The 15253-nt window shown below is 38.6% G+C and overlaps 1 protein-coding gene across 1 annotated transcript in view; it reads left to right on the top strand.

Annotated features, from left to right (window-relative positions):
- LOC111255262 (polycystin-1-like) overlaps nt 1-15253 on the top strand; it is an 81957-nt gene that overhangs the window by 46122 nt on the left and 20582 nt on the right. Inside the window, exons 30-37 of the mRNA XM_022817028.2 lie at nt 2123-2245; nt 2723-2831; nt 3131-3335; nt 3805-3931; nt 5132-5311; nt 5403-5668; nt 11613-11811; nt 13534-13758. Coding sequence (XP_022672763.1) covers nt 2123-2245; nt 2723-2831; nt 3131-3335; nt 3805-3931; nt 5132-5311; nt 5403-5668; nt 11613-11811; nt 13534-13758 — 1434 coding nt within the window. The remainder of the gene's footprint in view (nt 1-2122; nt 2246-2722; nt 2832-3130; nt 3336-3804; nt 3932-5131; nt 5312-5402; nt 5669-11612; nt 11812-13533; nt 13759-15253) is intronic.

Below are 15253 nucleotides of genomic sequence, written 5' to 3'. Positions count from 1 at the left end.
TTGATCTAAGCAAGTGGTTAAATCGTCAAAGGGAGGTACATTCAAAAGCAAATTGGGTCAACCTCATCTAAATATGGCGTTCGCTGGAATCATGACTAGAATACCTGTAACTTTTTTTTTTATCCAACGATGAAAGTGTAATACACATTTTCGATCGTTACGGCGCGCCAGTTTTAAAACGATATATGGGGCGCTGCAATCGCCTCAACTATTCTAACAGTTCGTAAACCACTTTTGCGCCAAAATATTTACGTTCTACATGAGAAACGTAATATTTTTCTTAGAATAACGTTTAAAAAACACAACGTATAGATACCTGGTCAAAAGTATTAGATTAGCACCTGAAAAAACTTTGGCTTTTTCCGATATTTTTCGAATTTATCAATGGTAATGTAATCTCTTTTTTTGGCGATGTACTGATATCGAAAATATGTTCCCCGTGTTGATATGTATAAAAAAGGATAAAATTAGCCCCTAATGCGTGTAAGGCGCTTTCTCATATCCAACGAAATATAGTTACCGAATTTCCATAAAATCATATTATTCTTCTTACTATGTGTTGAGCGTTAAAGTCAAAATATTGGTACATATAATGCGCCGTTCCAATTTTGTATTTGTTTATTTCGAATGTGAGTCCAATATGCCATTGAGTGTGCTTATATACGACAAACGATGCGAGCTCGTTCTCAGCACTGGTCATTCCTGTAGACTCCATTAACACACTGTTATGAGTGCTAAGACAATAGGAGGTAGCCCACAAAGTGACTTAGATTTGTCATTTGTTCCAAAGGTAGCCTAAGTTAATCAGTATTGGTTGTATATTAAGCAACAGATTATGCATATGACTTCGTAACGTTTTCCAGCTTTCATAAAATTCCAAGCAGTGAAGAGGGCCATGGCCGCTATTATCGGATCAGAGAAACCTAGCAGCATATGTAGAAATAATACTTCAAGGCTCACTGCATCAGCTCTTGCTAGTGATAGGAGTTGATGACCAGTTCATTCGTTCAAAAACGAGACAATAATCACAAATCTGATCGACGCTTATTAAAGTGTTTGATGAACTTCTAAAATGTCAAAATGTATTGGCACAGTGGTTCCACCATCTGAAAGGTCCACCCCTCAGTAAAATTAGCACAAAAAGATTAATCAGACGCTTCTGTCGCTCTTTTTTGTTCGAGTTGTCGAACATGGGATGGTCAAGGTGGTCTGCTGACAGACGGTTTATGTCGGCATAGGAAATTCGTTGGAAAGGCCTTATTGAAAACTGCGTTAAATGCAGCTAACAGAATCCTTTCCGTATCGTCAACCGCGAGATTTAACAAAATTAGCTAGTTTACCTCCATCTAGAACAGCTGGTAGCCGGTATCATTGAGCGACCTATTAATAGACTGTACTATTGAATTTTTGCCATGAATATATACAGAACTAGAGGTCTGTGTATATCTTTCTCATTAGTTTCTGTCGTCTTCGCTTGATCTGTCAGACAAAGCACTAAAATACGGTGGTTGATTACCGATCAGTATAATTTAATTTTGGAATATCAGTACTTAAAAGAATGTTGTGAAGGTCGTTTTGCGAATAGTATGGCACGTTCGTCCTTTTAGTTTGTACCAAGAACTGGATAATGCTTTTGATAATTGTTTCTATTATCCGGTTAGATTTTTCTTGAGGAAATCGCCGTATATTTCAACAAGGATACAATTAGCTGGGACAATGTCAAGTCCGGAGTCAAAAGGAAAAGAGTTTTTTTTTTTACCCAAGACAATGTGCTATTATTAGATGATATAATCGAACGTGAAAAGCTATAAAATTGCAGTAGTTTGCGGAACTTGCTGTTATGCAGTAATGGATAATTATTTTTTTTAATATTTTTTTTATATATATTATTAAATTTATATTAAAAGTAAATATACATAATATCAAATGAAGGACTTTGCAGATTCCAGCGTCCGCTCAGGATAAATTTGGAAGACAAAGTGTGTTACATTTGTTCTACTATATTGAGACATACTGATAGATATAATCATGGAAGACGCAATGGTACTTTCATTTGGAAAGGCGGCAGATGCGCAATGTACCCGAATGAACATTATAGTGTGTTATCGCATTGGTTGAACAGGAGCTGATCATTAAGCTACTTCGTAAAACTGTGACGCTGGCAAAGACCATGAAAGTTGAAGCTCCTCAGCAACTTCTAGACTTCTGTATGTACGCAGTAGGAACTATGGGAGGAATTGTCGCGGTAAGTTAGATCCTTTTAAATAAGTGATATTCATTTCGAGTTGACTGTACAATTTACTTCTTTTGTGCGCAGCTCTTTTTGTATGCATCGGATCAGATGACGAGTCTGCCTTTAAAAACAATCATATATTTAATTTATAAATAGGCTTTTTAGATAATACATAATAGGCGTGACCAAAGTACACAAACGAAAAAAAGCTTATATATATATCACAGATGTGAGCACAGAGTACGCATAATTGTGGAACTTTATTTTATGACTAAATTACAAAGAATCTTCCACCACTTTTAGTAATTAGTAATAAACACGATGTTCATAGATCGTGGAAAAGCATGTCTCTACAGATGGGTAATTTTTACGTTCAATGGGGGAGTAGATGCTAAGCTAAACGATGCGGCAGCAGATAGCGATATGTACACTGGTAACTTAATGTTATACCTTATTTTCAAATGGTATTTTTGTTTATTAACTCTATAGCGGATGACTCAGCAGCTGTTGGAAGGCACTGTAATGCCGACGGATAAAGCTAAAGCAGTTAACCTTGAATACGATACAGAAATTGCCCTTGAAGAAGAAGAGGAAAAGGGTCAGTTATCATCGTTGGATTTAGGAAAAAATTAGAAAAGATGATAGTATAAAATATAATATAATATTAGTACACTGTTTATGATCAATAGATAGCTCGGTAACTGTTCTGAGGAAGGTCTGTTGAATCGAGATGAGCTGGAAAAAAAATAACTATCGTCATTTGCGCGTTTTATATTATCACGTAGTATCTACATCTGTAAACTACGTTATCCTAATGGAGCGTGTGGCATATAGATAGCATGTATTGTAAATGGATACCAACTTTTTATATCTATAATCAACGCGTATCGGCACCAGAGGCCTTGTTTGACGGTTCACTACCTATGGATAAGGCTCTTGAACGAGCAGTTGTCCTCGAGGAGCGAAAAATCGCTGAGGCGCAAATTATAACAATGGTCCAACTAACGATCGACATCGTATTGGCCATTCTCCGTAATATCATCGTTGGAGAACGCCCGCTTGAGTTCGCCGCGCCCTCCGGGCTCGCCATGACCATATCAATGTAAGTTCAACTATATGCTCAAATCAGCTCGTGCTTATACAATAATGTATAGTTACGCGTGCGTAGAGCTACTATACTAGATAATCTGGGTGACCGGAAACAAGTGATTGTCCTTACTTCTATAAAATATGCACTTGTACAACAAGAGAATCTTTAGGAAGTTGTTCTAGCTTCGAAAGTTTTCGTTTACTGTTTCTAAGACTGCTGCCTGTAATAGAACATGTACATGTAGATATATTCGCTTGAGATCTACTACGGAACAGCCATATCTAACACGTTCAGACGCGACGCTTATATGCGAAATTGAATACGGAAATGCATTAATTGAACTCCTGCCCACGATATTACAGAATCCAGGCCTTGACAAATGAGGATACAGGTAGGATAATTTTGTATAGACAGACCTTTGAGTCATATTTGGGTCCCTATGCCTCGTCAATTTGGATTCGTGTACCTTGCTCCTGTATAGGTTCAGTGGTGGGGCTCTATCCGGTAAAGCGATTCAGCATGGCGATGCTGTTTACATCTTCCCCGGAGTATGCGATATGCTGGCAAATCAGCCGAACTGCGCAGGCAATGAAACATTAGGTGTGATGGTAAGCTATATTTTTATGAAGTTACGTCTTTTAACACCGTACGTTATCGTTCGCGTTATATGTTCCTATCGGTGCTGCATGTCGGGCGCCTTTCATTGTTCTAAACCGATCTAGTCCTCGGTAGATCGGAATGACTTTATGTTAGTTCGAAGCTCTTTGCATACGTAAATGACTGATCCTATTAACTCCCTAGACGGACAAGGGTAAAAGTAGAGTTATGAGATACTTGTATGAAAAGCCACACATATTACTCAAGATTATTAAGTTTAGCCATCGGACGATTGTCTAGACATCCTAATTTATCGCAGTGTCCATAGCGGATTTAGGTTACAGTAACGGGCGAACTAAAATCAGTTGGACCGCTAGCAGTAAAAACGCGTAAAATCCTGTAGGCCAACTACTCTACACAATAATACCAAGTGTTTCATTAATTGCATCTAATAAAACGCCAGGTTTACTATAATTTACGTAATGGGCACTAGTGCGCTGGCACAACAAACTACTTTTTTCAAATACAAGTATTTCGTTACCATATAGATATAAAGTTGCTTATTGGTCATCGGATGTAAGCATAATGATGCTACAAGTATTATATGTTCTATAATTACGAATCTGTCCCCGCAACTTCGCATAGTAGTGACACAATCCGTCATTTCATGAACCGAAATAATGCTGGTTTGGATTAGTTTACAACTATCTAGAACGTTTGACAGTGCAGAAAGATGACTCAGAACCACTGCAGCTCTGGAAGCTCATTGTGTTTGCCTGTACGATTTCAGAAGAAGAAGAAGAAAGTTGTGAAAATAAGTTGCAACCGGTATTTCCGTCGTAATGTATTGATGTCAAACCATTGGGTAGACTCTACATCATTAAGTTATATATGTACTATAGGACATTCAGTGGTCATTTCATGACGGTTTGTATGAATAGTGAAAGTATTTTCCTGAAGAGAAAAGTGAAAACACTTTCTAACAGGCAGCAACAATGAAAGATCAGTTAATGCCAAGCTCCTACACTCGACATTATACACGTGTGGTCATTCTACATTGAGAGCAGTACAATGCTATAGGTATGTTTTTTTTTCAAATATAGGTCAAAAGCCAGTTCCGATGATTCAGTTTACTCGTTTCTTTACGTGTTAGCAGCAATGAAATTATTGTGGTTTTGGTTCCTGTTGCCTCTCTTTGCATCGACTTACAGGCGGTCTCATGGCCTGCTATTCTGCAATCGTACGGAGGTTCCGTAGACGTCCTTTCGAAAGATTCCAAGACACTGCAGTTAATAGTTCTGGACGACACATTGCATCCTCTCGACATTTCGAATACCACCGATTTCTTCACCATAATTGTGCCCCGTAAGGGAGCTGGGGAAAACAGTACGGTAAGCTTGAATCATCACCAGTGGCTGTTATGAAGTAGTCAGATTTACAGAACTTATAAATACAACAACTATTTCATCTACTTCACTGCAGGGTTTACCTGACCCGGTGCATTTCTCCCCCGAGCCTAAGTGGAACGAGCAAATGGTCTATCATCAATTTATCGTTGAGAAAGAAGATTCGGCAGTTAACATCGAGATTATACCGGACAATCCTGACCATTCACGCTTACTTGTGTATCTGAAACACAGAGCTAAACCATTGCTTCATTCGTATGATATGGTGTTCAATCTAAGTCAAGCTAGGAATTCAAACGGGACATACGACATCTTCCTTGACAACTTCGCTATTAATAACAGGTATGCGCTTCATGGACAAAAAAATTACTTCAACTATTCTCTATTCTAGTTAGAGGCTATCCCACTTGCCCTATTGTCAACTGTACTAATAGCTAAGGCAAAAGCGAGCTCGTGTTATAGTGCGGCATTAAACGGTTTCCGACATACTGTGAAGTACGCGGTGCATAACCTATATCTTTGTGAACGAGGCAGCTAGCGTATCCCGAAAAAGAAAAAAGCTCTCTGCCAAAATAGTGCCTGCGCGTGTGGCGCGAACAAGATAAATTTAGGCGAGAAAAATAGGAGCACATAATAAACACGAGAGAAATGGACGAACCGCGCGACTCGACCGGACATATTTTGGTGACAACAGGGAAATAGCATAAAAACGACCAGTGAGTGCTTCGAAAATGTTTTATTTTTTATAGGAGTCTCTTATGCCGGTAAAAAAGCTCTACCCTTGAAGAGTACCCTTGAAAGTGACATGTTCCGCCTCTGCCACTCAGTTCCCGCCATAGCCCCGTGCATATATTGCACGGGGCTATGGCGGAAAAGGAAAGACATTGCTATCGTAAGATCGATGGGTGGACATCTTTGCTCAATGAACATTACAATCGGTCACGATAAAAGTAATTATTCTACCCGGTTTTTGAACTACCTAATGTTACGTTGATACAAGGAGTTCCACTGAAGTTACAGGAAATAAGGAACATTAGCGATCTTCTATTGACACTACAGCCATTCTGGTACGTTTTCTTCTTCCGGCACCAAACTTCTCTCGAATAATTTCCGATTTACCTAGGGCCACATCACATCACCATGAAACACAAGAATCTACAACGATCTTCCGGAGTGGCCAGCTGCATATCTTTCTGTTTCCGTAACGGGCCAGCCACCTATATTTGCTCTGCTCGATTAACCCTGGACTGTCGAGAATAGGATTAGATATATAAACACAATCTCTCAATATATATCTATGTTTCCATACGATCGCTAACATGTTCCTATGCTATTCTCGAAAATGCCCCTTTTTTGGGCCAACTGGCCAATGGTACCCTTGGCCAGTAAGCTCCAAACCGATGTAGCAATACTTAGTTTATTAATCGAATAGAACGTATGCTTGAGGAAGGCTGCTGTTAGATGCTTTAGACGTGTTACACACGGTCTGATTTTAGAAAGAAAGCTAAACTCGAATTTTCAATTCTCTATGGAATTGAGGAATTACCTATTGAGATTAAGTAAAAGTGGTTGCCCAATTTTTAGTCGCTTCATCTTTTGGTGGTTCTCTTAGAGTAGCACGGTCTGATACCATGCTTCATTGTAGTAGCTCTGTTCAGTGAGTGCCGTTATACTGGTTGCTATGACATTAATCAGAACTGGCTTGCAATAGCCGTTAGCAACCACTTGACTATCGTTGTTAGATTAGTTGACCAATTGGGAATTATTATATCGCGCCGCTATACGCCTGAGCTAACGTGCTTTGATCTTGAAAGCAAAAATAGAAGATTTAACTCACGATTTTACTGTGAAGACAGGAAAATGGTCTGGAAAAAAAAGACTGGAAAAGTTTTCATGTTACTTGTGCTGTTAGCGATAGATTCATGTTTGATTACCTAACTGACACTTTGGTATTAAGAAACAGCTTTGTCGGACCATTTAACAACAAACTGTATTCATTGTGTTGTACATTTTTGGACGGTAAACGTCCATTGGTAGTACATCATCAGTAAAACTTGCATCCACTTTAAACGGGTTTAAATCGGTAAGATGGTAACCAATCGTCAACCTATGACAGTACTAGCACGAATACATACCGCGTCCGTGAAAGATCGACATCATAACAGCATTTGATATAAGGGGTGCTATCTCTACCTACTACAGAAGATAATAATAGCGTTCCTAGTATTTATACTGATGCTCTGATATATAAGGTACACACCAGCACGTCGACGTCGACTTACCCAGCGATTAGCGGTCGCATTTCTTTCTGATCAGCAGATCTCTAGTATGAAGAAACTACGATAGATTTCATTTCGGTTGTTTCATCATTATAGTATGGTTGTACCTGGGGGCTCGCTCGTAATGTACCAAAGTGTTGGTATCTACTGGTACCTATTGGTAAACAAGTCAGTAGAAGAGCAAACAAAAGCTGATCTTCAACTTCATCATTGTAGCTAACCGCATTAAGGGTATCGCGAAAGACTTCCTTGGAAGACGATGGTTTTGACAGTTGTTAATGTTACGTTAGAGTAGTATGGAAAAATGCGTTTTCACTTTATTAATATATAACTAGAACCAGTTATCTCAGTTTCTAAAAATCTGTTCAGCCAAAAAAAATATTTCTACCCAAATTTGTTTGGTACTTTTTACCACAACCCCATGGTACCTGTATGCGGAAACTGCGTGGATAGTCTGCAGCTTCCGTAAGAGCATTCAAAAGTGGATGCTGCAAGGCATCCCAGGCTGAAGTTCAACCAGGAAAAATCAACGTGCATGAGTCAAATGAGCTTATTTTTGTCAATTGATAGATCTAAAGAGATCTGATTCTGGCTGTTTTTGTCCGAATACGAAACTTGATTTGCAAATACCGTAAACTATCATCGCGATGACAAGTAAAACAAAGGAAATGGATAAACGGTATGACCTTACCAAAGGAGGCACACTCTTCTATCATGTACGCCATTTTGCCATTTCGAACATAGGCATCTTCGTCATACATATTTCGAAGGCACTTTTACTGTTACCATTTGTTAATCGAGAGCTACGTTGCAAGCTTGATTCCCTTCAGAGAAACTTTCTAAAGTTAGGTTTTTAACCGTTAAAAACGACGCTCGGTATCGATATATAAATATGTTTGCTTTTTATATGTTATTTGCGTTCGGCGAAGTCGTATATATTCACGTACACGGTTCTCTAATCCAACTAGGACTCTAGAAGAGCAAGCAGGAGCCAAGACGTAATCGAACGAAAATATAACTAGAAAATCCCCTAAGGAACAACTCGTTTTATTTACTTATCTTACTCCTTAAGGAGAACACCTGTGCAGATCAGCATTCAGTCAGGTGAAACGAATTAGTCCGACAATAGCTGAGATGTTCAATGATAAGTAGTACAGAACTCCTTTGTACAATTAAGCATATAAAGTGAATGTTAGATTATTTCTTAATTTGTATATAAATGTACTAGTGCTAACGGTTATCAATAAATAGGTCGAGTTTATTTATCTTGTAAGTCACTACTTGGTGACTTATAAGTTTTCAGTAAGTATAGTGTTCGATATTAGAAATCTACCAGCACTCCCCTTGCAATTCCTAGTTGTTCACACGTACATTTGGCCAGTTCATGTCTGCTGATATAGCAATTTATTATCTAAAAGGAACAGCGAAGCCTAATAAAACCTTACATGAGAGTACTTCTCTAAAATAATACTGATTAAAAAAATTTATGTGCGATTATAGTAAATTAGCATATCCTAGCTAAGACATATAGTATAATGTAGTTAAAAAATGTTGTGCGCGCTGTTTATTTTTACTTATAGTACGGTATAGTTATATTACGTAAACTATATTTTCTTTACACTACAAAAACAGATATTCCATATTTTACGTCCGTTTATTACAGATTATTAGCAGCAAAGAAGGTCCCACAAAAATATAGTAGATATTCTATTGCATTACATAGTGTTATCTTACTATACTACGTCCTAACCGAGGTTGACGAACAGACACTCGTAAATCGTGCACGTTTGCCTTCATTTTGGTTATTTCACAGTACCTGGAAGCCTTAAACCGTTATGTGCTGCCGTTTTGCGTTTGCAACAACTGGCCCACTCCAATTCGTGCAGGGTATCTGACAATTTTTAGGTACGGTACATACAAATACGTTTTTACGAATATACGATTATTAATATACACATACGGAATGGAGGTCCTTAAGAAGAAAGCCGGTTATCCTACTATAAAGTAACTTCTCGGACGGTATATAATTGCCCTGAGTACATCTATTATGACCTTAAATTTCAGATAACTTCACTAAACGAAACTCTAAGAGAAAAAGATGTGTGAGCTCGGACGGCAAAAAAATGGCGAGTGGCTAACGCCGGGAGATCGGAGGCAAAGGTCATCTCGCAGGGGAGAGGGTCGGCTGTTTGCCTCTATGCTGAAAAAGCACGTCATGTTAATGTTTAGGTATCGTTTATGGCGTACGTTCCGTACGACGCAGTGTTCCGTGCAAATATTTTAGGAAATTTGTAGGGGCGAAACCGCCTGCTATTGCCCCCGCCGAAGCGACCGCAATAGTAACCGTAATGGCCATCGACTTGATGTTTCCCCATTCGGCGATAACTTCTTCTTTGAATGCTCCTGATTTGGTGCATCCAGTCAAGTTTAAGTCTTGCTATAGATTGAGATATTTGATTGCTGCACACATTGATAGTAAAGGTATATGAAACGAATATATATACGAACTTGCAATCTATTGAGAGTTTGCTTGATCTCATCGAGATTAGTTTCTATATATTTTCGTGTTGCCATGCCTGACTTAACAAATGGAGTAATATTTTTTCACCAATGGAATAATTTATCACTCATATACGACGTATAGACAAAAAAAAACTCTGCGCCATTTGTTTGCCAAAGCAGAAGTTGAGCTAAACCGTCGATCAAGCTTTTTAGCTCGAAAGACTGGTTTAACCTCATTTCTTATTACTGCATCAATTGTAATGTTTTGATAACAGGGAGTAACTTGGCGAATGACCATAGAGAGTTTGTTAGTTTTTTAGGCGCAAGCCTGCCAGCGACCACGTCTTCAGGTTTCGGGTAACTGGCTTCTAGGGAGGCTTTTTACGTTGCTTCCTAACGCCTACTAACGGGCGAAAAGCTTTTTAATAAAAAAACTCCTCCCATTTCTAAGTTAATTGAGGCCTATTTTGCAAGTGAATTTCGTTCAGAAACGTCTCTTTAACGTGCGGTGCGAGGTGCACTTGTATGGATGCTTTCACTATGTGTAAGTTAAATTTTATACATCCACGTACCCGTTCCTCTCTGAACTAAATAGTTACATTTAGCACCTTGCTAGGAGCTAGAAAATGCGATATGTACAATAAGCAGAAACCGATGCATGGCCAAGGGCAATTATAACCGAAAAATCTATTAAGGAACAGATGTTTTTATACGTTTTTTTTTTTTAATATTTCTTATAGACAACGCCGGCACAGAATGGCATTCAGCGGGCTAAAACAGATGATCTCGATCGCAGTTGGGGTGTCAAATAATATATAAGACAAATCTTCTTTGTGCGCCTAGTTATGTGTCTAGCTATTTACTATATAGCTAAATTACCCCTTCGTTTGTACTCTAGCAATATGTCAGAAAGGCTGAAGCACCTAACGACGCTACTCTTGCTAGATTTTCCTTTACTATTTTTTTTTATTAATTGTGAATTCAAAAGCGGCGATTACATATACATAATATGAAATTGATTGAGTGAAATATTTATAGATATCCTTTTGACTCATATAATTTGGATTTGAGCGACAACTAGCTTCAGAGTCTGGCTGGAATCTACATAAACGACACTGAAAAGCGTTTAAACACTAAAGCCTAATCTCGCTTGACGGGGCTGTATTTCCCATATTGTTGAAACTATTTCCCACACTAAACGCCGCCTCTGTAGTGTATCTATTTAACCTAACGTAGGTTTCTCGTTTCATTATCACTGCGTGTGTGACGCTGATAGACGTCCGGGACAAGCCGACTATAGCTGCAATTTAGGGCGTTGGGCGTTGGGGGCAGTGCATAAAAACTGCCGAATTCCACTTAACCGAGCATTCATCAATAGTATTTGGTTAGAGTAAAAAATATTATGGGATAAAATGTTGTGTTACTATGCGCGTCCTATATTGCGCTAAAAGGCAAATCATACATCCGAATACTCTCTATTGAAGTAATGTTACTTGATATTTCAGAACTGGCTATTTCTACATCGGTATTACGGAGGCCAACGTGTCAATATCCGAGCTGATGGTAAACGCCAGTGGTTACTTCAATCTTACTGATAATGAGGTCGTCCGAGAGTTGAGTACGGACTACTCCATTCGTATATACACCTCCGGCTGCTATTTCTTCAACAAGAAATCCAAAATATGGTCCGGCGAGGGATGCTTTGTGAGTTTCATCATATATTTCAAAATACTTCTGTCTTATGTATATAGTAGAGTGCGTGCTATGCCAATACAGGTTACTTGGCTATATAGAGCTGTACAAATTCGTCTAATTGCTCAGCATAAGGACACGAATAATACAGAAGGAAGGCGCATACCGTCGAAAGTGGAGTTTTTGCATTGACGGGATTGCTGCAGTAGGCACTATTCGAGATTAATAACATGAAAATTTGGTAACACTGACCATCGTTTTGCAAAGTTCTTTGCTATCTGGTTGTCATGGCCACAACAGAGCTGTATTTTCATCTCGAGCTTCTTTCTAGTTCTGCAATGTTTTCTGTAACGGTATTGATGACCAACTAATGAGGTTCCAAACCTCAATAATAGATAATTGCCATCTTCAAAATGACACCGTCTAAAAAAGCTGAGCCTTGTGTTGTTTCCACTAGTATAACTCACGATCATTACCTAGTTTTCTGCACAGTTGATTGTTATTAAAATTAAATTAATTTTGATTGTTTGTTGAAGTGCTTCATTTCGGAGATCATTGCTTAAGTTCCGTAATGGTGTCAAACGATTCCTATTCCATCTGTTTCTGCAATTGCTTCTTGTTTTTATTACGTTCAATAGTTGGATGAATGAAAGATTCTAAATTGATCAAGTATGTTCTCAGAAGCTTCCCAAGCAAGTCTCAAAATCTGTTTATAGCTGACATTTATCAATATCGTACTACTCAACTGCCCGTCATTGGAAAAGCAGTCTTTTTGAGCGGATGACCAGCGTTGGAGGCTTGACTTGTCGGCATTGTGACTCTTACGCGCAGCAGTAGACATCTGATACCTGCAGCTGGATAGGACTGAGCAACTTATTCCCTTACATCCTTGTCAGGACCATACAATTACAAGGCACCGACTTGTTCGTCTTTTGACGCTAAACGTTTGGCGAACCTCGTCGTTTTCGCCAAAAAGAAAAAACGAAACTGATTGTCACAATGATTTCTAGCTGAGACTCGTTGCTTCAGTTATTCCTATAGTTACCTGTATAAGAGATGGTGCTCTTTCTTCAATTCTACCCGTCCCAGCAAAGCTGCTCTGTAGTACATGTTATAGAGAAAACGTTACGATGCAGCACTCTTGGGGGCATCAATACCCTAAAACACTAACAAGGTTGGCCTGAGGGGCCGTGTTGTCCGTTTCACCATAAAATCTATTAATGCTGATTTGCAACGAAGAGGTTCGTATCTTGCTTGTATGCAATTTGTCATTTATAAGTGGCCCATATTTAGATCTTTGCTTTGTTTGCCAAAATGAATACATCCAGTTTATCATAGAAGTAAAATACTTGCCAATTTTTCTCGTAAAGACCGGATCGTGCTCTCAGTTCTGTAGCTCTGGCATGTCCGTTATTCCCTTGCTCTCTACGGGCAGCAAAGTTCCACTCTGGAATAGACATGCGAAACCACTGTTTCTCATCGAGATAGAGCTCTGCGATAGATAGTGTTTGATTATGAGTTGCCACATGAATTATAGTTACTTTAGAAATTGCCAACAAGATGTTGGTGAAGCCCGTATGATCAGTTTGCACCTACTGAACCGCACAATGCTATCATGGTAAAAAAAGCACACGTCTGAAAGAGATCGATAAATAATTGGAGCACTTTTTTTTAGCCCGGCCTTGAATAGCAAAAACAGTTAACTTGTCCTGGCGTCTGTTTGGTATGGTACAGGTTGAAAACGCTAATTATGCGGCAACATATTGCAAATGTAACCATCTGACAAGCTTTGGCTCAGGATTCTTCGTCGTTCCAAATACCATCGACTTCTCTTACGTATTTGCTAACGCCGGCTTCGCTGACAACGTCACCATTTACATGTGTGTCATACTGACAATGTTTATCTATTTAGTACTTCTCATTTGGGCCCGCCGAGAGGATCTCAAGGATAACGAAAAGGTATGTAGGGCAAGCTCCTTTGGGGAACAGCGTATGACTATGCTAACCAAGGAAAAGATTTTCAGGTGTATGCCACAGGACGCGGTTTGCTTTAGTAGACATTGCCTGCACTGATACTTTCAGAAATCAGTTACAGTCCTAATCCTATACAAGAGTACAACAAATTGTGGCCGTCGGGAGCCGCCGTTTAGCTCAGCTGTCAGAGTCACACGATTTAGTAGACAGTTTGAAAGAAAATTCATATAATATAGCATTTATAGGAGCGGGATTTAGGGGAAGTGTATTGTTTCATTTTTCGGCTTAAGTTCCCATGAATTATTATTCTATAGGACGATTCTCTTAGAGAGGAAATAGTTCAGTTGAAACATTGCTGAAGATGTTCTTTTTTATATTGAAAGGTATTACTATATAACACCTGAAGCTGTTGTTAACAAAAAGTTACCTTGCTAGAGATATAGTAGATCAAATAGATCAGTGAATCATCGCCTGTTACTAAATAGGAGCAATTGAAGAAAAAAACTAGTGTAATAGGCGGTGTCCTCTAGAGTTTCTTGTTACTTATATCACACGTTCATAATATAAATATTTTTTTTCTTTTTCTATTTTTGCTTATCAAATACCAATTCGACGATGAGAAAATATAGAATCGAAACACATAGTAAATAAAAAAAAAAAGCACATTTAGCGTATTGTGGTATCTACGATCGATCGTACGATGACCTACGTAGCTATGTATGAGGACATGCTTCGCGCTACCACAAAAGCTACCAGAGAAAGGGTAATAAATTAATAAATAGTAAAATAATGAAAGTTTTCTAATTAGCAACTGAAGATGAAGGAAGAGTGTACACAGAGAACTTTGAAAAGCAAATTAATGGCTCTCATTTCATATAGTAACAGAGCATACGTAATTCATTAGAAACAATAATTTAATAACAAATTTAAGTGTTGACAAATGTTTCCAATACACGCGCAAGTATCCAAAGCTAAAATACGTCATCTATCCTTGTAGTGCAATGAACAAAGAAATTATAGAAACGCGTACCTATATGGTCTTACTATTAGACGCGACAGCCTATATGCTAAAAGAAATCTTCAAACGTGTTTCTCAACAAACCTATGAATGCTTGATGTTACGTTTTTTAGGCCCAAGTATTATTCGTATTATATACTTTTTAAAGTAGAAATGTCCTGTAGGTAGAGTATTTGAACAGTTGTACGTTTGATGCTCAGATGAGCTAGTAAGAAATACATACATCGCTAAACGTGTTAACCTCATCAGGGCACTTCCATTCAAATTACTCCCCCCCCCCCCCCCCATACGATTTAGATTGGGCCTTTCAAAGAATAGGATAAATGTTAAACAACATTATAATTCAATATAGCAGGAGGTAAGCATGTTGAGAACGCAACTTATGTATGTGGAATTCATTAGGAGACCTGCAGCTAATTTCAGGCTGTTCTGCTATCGACGGCAGGCCTGTTAAACTTTCGT

Source organism: Varroa destructor, unplaced genomic scaffold (assembly GCF_002443255.2).
Source record: "Varroa destructor unplaced genomic scaffold, Vdes_3.0 BEIS01000001.1, whole genome shotgun sequence".
In the NCBI taxonomy this organism is placed as follows: domain Eukaryota; kingdom Metazoa; phylum Arthropoda; class Arachnida; order Mesostigmata; family Varroidae; genus Varroa; species Varroa destructor.
This window is presented reverse-complemented; position numbering and strand designations above follow the sequence as displayed.